At 40.3% G+C, this 6,811-nt stretch overlaps 1 protein-coding gene across 6 annotated transcripts in view; it reads right to left on the bottom strand.

Moving 5' to 3' along the window:
- Window positions 1-4,023: 4,023 nt before the first annotated feature.
- The window catches only part of RASSF8 (Ras association domain family member 8), an 89,647-nt gene continuing 86,859 nt past the window's right edge, over window positions 4,024-6,811 (bottom strand). For all 6 annotated transcript variants that reach the window (XM_075506664.1, XM_075506692.1, XM_075506673.1 and 3 more), the window contains 2 exons: window positions 6,194-6,338; window positions 4,024-5,046 (listed from right to left, as the gene is read on the bottom strand). In XM_075506664.1, the coding sequence (XP_075362779.1) occupies window positions 4,925-5,046; window positions 6,194-6,338 (267 nt within the window). In that variant the 3' untranslated portion in view covers window positions 4,024-4,924. The remainder of the gene's footprint in view (window positions 5,047-6,193; window positions 6,339-6,811) is intronic.

Here is a 6,811-nt window from a genome sequence, read left to right as displayed (position 1 = left end):
AATAGAATGCTCACTCGTGTTTTCACAGTTAGTTTGCGTTGCTTCCTAGGTTAAAGTGTCAGCAACTCAAATCTTCCAGTCAGAACCCCTAGATAGTAGTTTCATGGGGTGATCACATGAGGATGAACGTTCTCTGCATTTTGATACCCTTTACAAATAGAGCAGGCATACCTGATCCATCTCAGAACTACTCAAATTTTCAGAGGTACCACCTATGCTTGAAACAAGGCATCCTTGCTGCAAGTGAGATTTTTGTATCAGAACATGCTTTTAGGCCCAATTCAGAAACACATCCATGGAATACTCAAGAATGTGCTTAAATCCCATTTGGTTCAAAGGGCTCCAAGTTGATCCTTTGTGACCACCTCTGCTTGTTCTGCCCCTCACAAGCACTGCACACTGGCATGAAGCACTAACCAGTATTTGATCGCACGTCTAAGTTGCTTGCAAGACCACAAAGGGTTCGAACATTCTTCAGCATTCCATTTATTTGAGACCTAAACGCATTCGCTGCATGCATATGTTTATGTATATACTACACACGTTTACCCCCAACCCCTCCCCACAATATTATTGCAATAATTCTTTGCTGGTATAACAGTTTATATACCAAGTTTCACTTATTCAGTTTTCTATAAACATAGAAAAAAACATCTGAAGAGAGCTAGAACAGCTTTCAATCAGTCACTATATTGGCATTGAAAGCTTTATTTTGAAAACTTTAAGCAGCAATACTGAATAAATAGACAGAATGATTGTTTTGTCATCTCCATACAACCGATGGCCTTCATCCAAAACATTAAAATACTGTAGCAAATGGAATAAACATGCATGTTTCAATGCTCTAAAAAAAAAAAAAAAAAAAAAGATGTAATATAAAAGTAACACTTTGACACTTATTTTAAGTACAGACCATTAGAGACTATTTTCTGGAAAAAAATATCTGAATACAGTTTTGTTATTTACATGGATCATTAAGGCCCAATTCACTCAAGTTAATGCACATCAGGAATTTATATGCTTCAAGATAACTCACTAAAAATTACAAGATCCATATTTTTGCTCATACTCATATGATCCCAGCTCACTAAAATAATGCAATACTCTTCATGCTAAAAACAAGGCAATTATTGCCCCAAGAGGAGATTTTTATTTCACTGAAGGATCTCTTCCCTCTTACCTCACAATGAAAGTATGTTTGCGTATTGCTAATGCTAGTGGTAGTTCTCTTCTTCAAGAACTTCCTTCCAACTTGCTAGGGTTTAGAAAAGCAAGTAATCTCAAAGCTAACATACCATTTCCAGAAGCAATTCAGGCACTTGGGAACCTAAGTCCCACTGAAAGATAACGGGAGGCAGGTTCCTAGCTGACGTCAGAGTGGGACCTGGGTTTCTCCGTTGCTCGGGCATTCAGAATGTATACCTTAGCCTTAACCTACTGGCTTTTCAAATGGTCAACACCCCCCCGCCCCTTTTCCCCTAACAACATAGCATCACCGGCAAAAATAAACTGTATCCTCATGGATACAGTTAATGGAAACAGTTAATTTCCATTAGTAATAAATTACAGAAGTTCTCCATATAAATTCCCTGTGCACTGGAAAATAGTGCTTGTGTACTCAACTATTTAATGCAAGCAAAAAACCCCCAATTTTTATCATGCTGGCCAGTAAATAATATGGCACTTGTTAAAATTAGTATGTGTAGCTTCCTTTCTGCTAATGCCCCATAAGTAGGTCTGAAACACTTCTGAAAATGAATTTTTCTACATTTGTAAAGAAAGAGTGAGGTTCTGCAGCTGATCAGAAGCAAAACTCTTAACGCCATAATGTGAGGAATTTTTATAACTGTAATACATTGTTCAATTCACATTTAATGCAAGGGCATGCCATTTATTTTTGGTTTATTTACAGAGAGGGTGAAAATGCTACAGAACTTTAACCTGGGTGAAATTCAATAAGCAAGAGGAGCACGGTGGGGGCAGGGGAATTTGTCAGTGTCTCACAAATGACAGGTTTGGATACCAAAGCCTCTCCTTTGCCACAACAGTGGCTGAAGCTGTAAACATTTTTCAGATCACCTTGACATATGTTAAAGCCCTGACAAGGAGGGTCCACTCGATGATGCAGTGGCCACTCCAGAACCAGCTCCAGGCTGGCCCTTCTGTCAAACAGCTGCTGCCATCAGCAGATGCTACTTTTTAACTTAAATGACAAATTCCTTCTTTGATTCTATTACAAAGCCGTAACTCAAGCCCTCCAAAGCTGCTCTTCCCCTTCCTTTTAATCCTTTTCCTCCTTCTCCATCTTAAAGAATAACCTGGCAGAGAAAGAGAGCAGTTTTTATGAAGCAAGAGCCCGATTCAGCTCAAACTGACATCTGTGGGAGATGGACCAGTCAAAAAGTATGACAAAAACATTAACTGCATAAGTATGCTGATCTGCCTTAACAATACTTCATCTCAGTACAAGACTGAAATTGCAACAAGCTTTTTCCTTGTGTTTCCCCCTGTCCCCATGCAGCATAACTTGGGCCAGACTTTGCAAGGTGCTGAGTGCCTCAGTTCTCTAACATCAAGAGGTGCTGAAGATGCAAGATATCCACTGGAGAGGGCCATTTTCTTTCTGTAAATTGAACCCAGAATGTAAGGCATATATGCTCAAGTACCTTGGACAGATATTGTCCCCAAACTACGTATATTTTACACTTTTTTTAATATATATATATACATACATTGTTTGTTTTTTTTTTTTAATACAAAGTTATGGGCACAGTAAACATGAGCACAGAATTGTGAAAAACTAACAAAAAAATCTGTGAGCACTGCAAAGATTCCTCAGGTAGGAACATCTCATTTTCCAGTTTGCTCACAAGGGGAGGGGAGGGAAAAAACCAAAACCAAACCAAACCAAAACAAAGACCTGATAAGTTCAACAATAAAAATTCAGAATCCATTTGGGAAAGGTCCTTTATATATTCACAGCCTTATCTGTTGCTGTTAGTCTAAATACAGCAGCATTTTTAGAATATATGATACCATTAATAAGTGGAAAGGGGGGGGGGAAATGCATTAAACACTTAAGAGTCCTTCATCTTCTACTATATCTTATAAAACTTCCATTTGTCAAGAAGCTCCTTTTTTAAAAAAGGAAACTTCAATTAACATTTATCTGCACATCAGTAAATCAACACAAGAGGATGCTAGGAGTTAAGAATTCTTAAGTATTTTCTATGGCAAAAAGCTTGGAGTTTCCTACCAGTGGTAAGACCCTGACCCTACCAAAGACATCAGGAGTTCTGTCATTTTGCCACTGACTGAAGTCCAGGTATTCAATACTGCAGTGAAAGCACAGTGATCCCCTCTCATGCCAAGGGGATCTCAAAGGTGGGGATGATGGTATGAGCTGCTGTTAGAGCAGGAAATCCAAATGCAACTAGGTAAGGCCCATCCCTTCTTTAACTCATCCATGAGGCCAGCCTCCTAACGCATACAAAGTGTCCCACTGATGCCAGTCACTTCTCTACAAACTTGGGTGTCGACTTTAGCAATCTCATTTCAAGGCCTGTAACCAACATGCTACTTGGTAGTGACTTACTTTCTGCATGAAAGCCATTTTGCCTAATCCTTGCTTAGCTTTGATTGCATTAGAGTGACATCAAGATACAATAATGTTCTCTTTTCACATTTTTTTGTAAAAAATTACTATCAAATGTGTGAATTTCCTGTTTGTAAGCTTTATATTCTGTAAGTGACTAAGCAGCAATACATCTTTCAAAGAGGCTAAACGTCTACCATTTAGCACTGGGGACCTGGAATGAAATCCTGGCCCCACTCAAGTCAGTAGAAGCTCTGCTATTGACTTCATGGGACTCTGCCAGGTTTCTTCCCTCTACAAAACTTGAGTGAATTTTGGAAGAGAATGCTCATTTGTTTTGTGTTTTTTTTCTCCTCCAACAAGATTTACCGCAGAACAAGAACACTGTAATGGCTAGTGGAAAAAATAAAGTACAAAATCACACACAGTGAAAGCCTCCTACTCTCTTTTGGTAAGATATATGAAGACAACTTCTTACATTGTTCTTTTCTCAAAAGGCATATACAATGTGGCAAAATATTTCAAATATACATTCTATATAATAAAATATCATCTAACTAGTGCATCCTCAATCATATGCTGGAAATATTTTTACCAAGCCAAGGTTTAAATTTCATAAATCTTTTGAACACTAGGTGCTTCATTCAAGGCAGATTCAACAGCAAGTAAATCCCACAAGCTCACTTTTCAAGCCTTAAAAGGTAGCAATGGATGGAACATGGCATATTATGACCCACAACAGAAATTAACAAAGTCAGTGGTGACAAACCATTTTAATGGTTCAGCACTCCCCAGAACTCTGCATTGCAAGTTTTTGTACTTGAACAAATGGTAGATGGTTGTACACGCAAATTAAAGTCACCTTGTCAGACTGACATACAGCCATACGTGATTATTCACAAGTTAAAAATAAAAATATAAAAGGTCAACATTCACACGTCCGTTGATCAAAGGGAATAAATTAAACCTCAGGTAAGTTGCATACATGGTTTTCTTCACCCTCAGTCTTTTATTTATGCCTATACATGGAACAATACTTTCCCAAACACTTCTGAAGTGGCAAAAACGAATCAAGGTTTTTGCACTCTAGCTGTGTTGACAGCAAGTTCATCCTTGCCAATTACGAATCGAGACAGTTCCTCTGTCTGTTTAGCATCAGTGCACAGGGTATGGCTCCAAGTGGTGTGTTGGAGGAAGAAGAAAAAAAACATACGGTGGCTTAATTAAAAAAAAAATTAATCTTCTTCCATTCATCATTGGCAGAATAAAACAAAAGTGTATCTTGTCCAGGGTACCTTGCTAGGTCCTCTCCAGAAGAGGTATGTACTGTCATACATAAATGCCCTCCGGGTTAAAACCAGACGACAGGGGATTCTGTAGAATCCGAAGGTTACTGGGGAGCTGCCTCGATGAGCCAGGGCGCTTCAGTGACCCAGACTGAAATGTTGGCTCTGCACAAGAAAAAGGGCAGTTAGAAAAGTCATCATCATGGGTGATCTGTAGAACACCTCTCTTCTTCCTGCTTAGTGCAGTATAGAAAAACTAACACCACATGCAACAAAAAATTCAAATGCCTGACTAGGAAGTAATGAGATCTAAGGTGCACGCCTCCTACTCATTTCAAAACAGAAAGATACACCTGCTCAATAGAATTACCCTCCCACAAGGAACATGCACATGGATACATGCAATACTTTTATACAGCAACACGCAGAAAGAGCTTGTACCTATACATAACTCAAAGCTTCAGCTTCCTGCCCACTTAAGAGAAACTTTATACCAGTGCTGACATATAAGGCCTGGTTGTCTTGTCTTCTCTCCCCACCTCCCTACCCTCCCAATGCCTTTTGGTTAGAAAGTTTTCTGAGAGGAGGGACAGAACTAGCTAAGGAGAATGCTGAGAGAAACAGGCCCCTTGCAAGCAGGGTACTGGGTAAAGCGCACCACAGCAGAGGCCAAGCCACAGCAAAGGAGCGTCTGCTTGTGCCACAGTTGTGACACGCATTCAAAGTGCTCCCATGTTTCTGTCTAGGAAATTCTGAATTCAGATGTGGGCATGTGCAGCATGCACTGATCTCACTAGGGACAAAGTCAATTTGCACATGCCGTAACAGCCATCTGTGCCGGACTTCTGGATGGCTGGCAGCCCAGCTGGATGAGCTCCTATTCCCATGAGGCTGCTGTCTGGGATTTCTCGAGATCCAGACACATTCCTTTTTCTACTTTGACAACACATGCCCCAGAAGAGGAAGAACCCAGATGAACAGCAATGTCATGCATGCAATCACGTTGCGTGCCAGCTTACACGCTTACAGCCATGGTGGCCATACTTGAAAGCTACTGACATAATGGGTTACTGATGGGACAAACACATGCCCAGGCACAGTGGGAGAGACGTTATCTACATACTGCACTTTATTTATAGCTTGCTAAACCCTTGGAATGAAAAGAAGTATTTGACACTGTGCTTTCTTAATATTTTGCTAACTTCTTCGCTAACAGATGATTCACTTATGTACGAGTGCTAGCAGTAATGCAGCAGGTAAACACATTGCCATCCCCTTCTCCTGCCCACCAAAAGCATTCTGAGTGCTGCACCTCTCTCGAGCTCCACATGCGGGGCCTCCACCTCAATGGGGTCTGCTGGCAGCACCGTGACCTTTGTTCCTGTTTGCTGGATGAACTGTTGGAGATTGACCTGTCGCAGCTCCTTTGTCAGTTGCTCCAGTTCTTGTTCCCTGTCCTGCGAGGAAAGACAAAACATCTGCTGAGCAGCAGCGAGCATAAAGCAGCATTTCAAGACTCTATTTGCAACTGGGCAACTAACACTTCTCCTTTTGATGAGAAAGCCTCCGATTTTTAAATTCAAATGTAAACGGAAGAGTTGAAAGGTATTTTACTCTCATAATTTAGACAGCGAATCAACGATCACTATTACTTATTAGGGGTTACTACTGGTCTGTTTATATTGCTTCTTGGATGACTAGCAGATGTTTCTCATATCACCTGGGAAAACTTTGCCACAACAGATGTGAGCAAATAAAGGTAATAGTGAGCACTCTGAAAAAAAACATCAGCTGAGCATCAGTCTGGCACCAAATCTTAGCTCTGCCAGAAGTGTCCAGCATGACCTGGACAGCTCATTTAGTTCTTCTGTTCCTAAAAGGAGAATAATTCCCTTCTCTTCTTATTTTTTTGCATTTTCTATTTAGAGCA

The sequence above is a fragment of the Mycteria americana genome, chromosome 1, assembly GCF_035582795.1.
Source record: "Mycteria americana isolate JAX WOST 10 ecotype Jacksonville Zoo and Gardens chromosome 1, USCA_MyAme_1.0, whole genome shotgun sequence".
Taxonomy (NCBI): Eukaryota; Metazoa; Chordata; class Aves; order Ciconiiformes; family Ciconiidae; genus Mycteria; species Mycteria americana.
The sequence above is the reverse complement of the archived record's forward strand: the minus strand, read 5'-3'. Positions and strand labels throughout refer to the sequence as shown.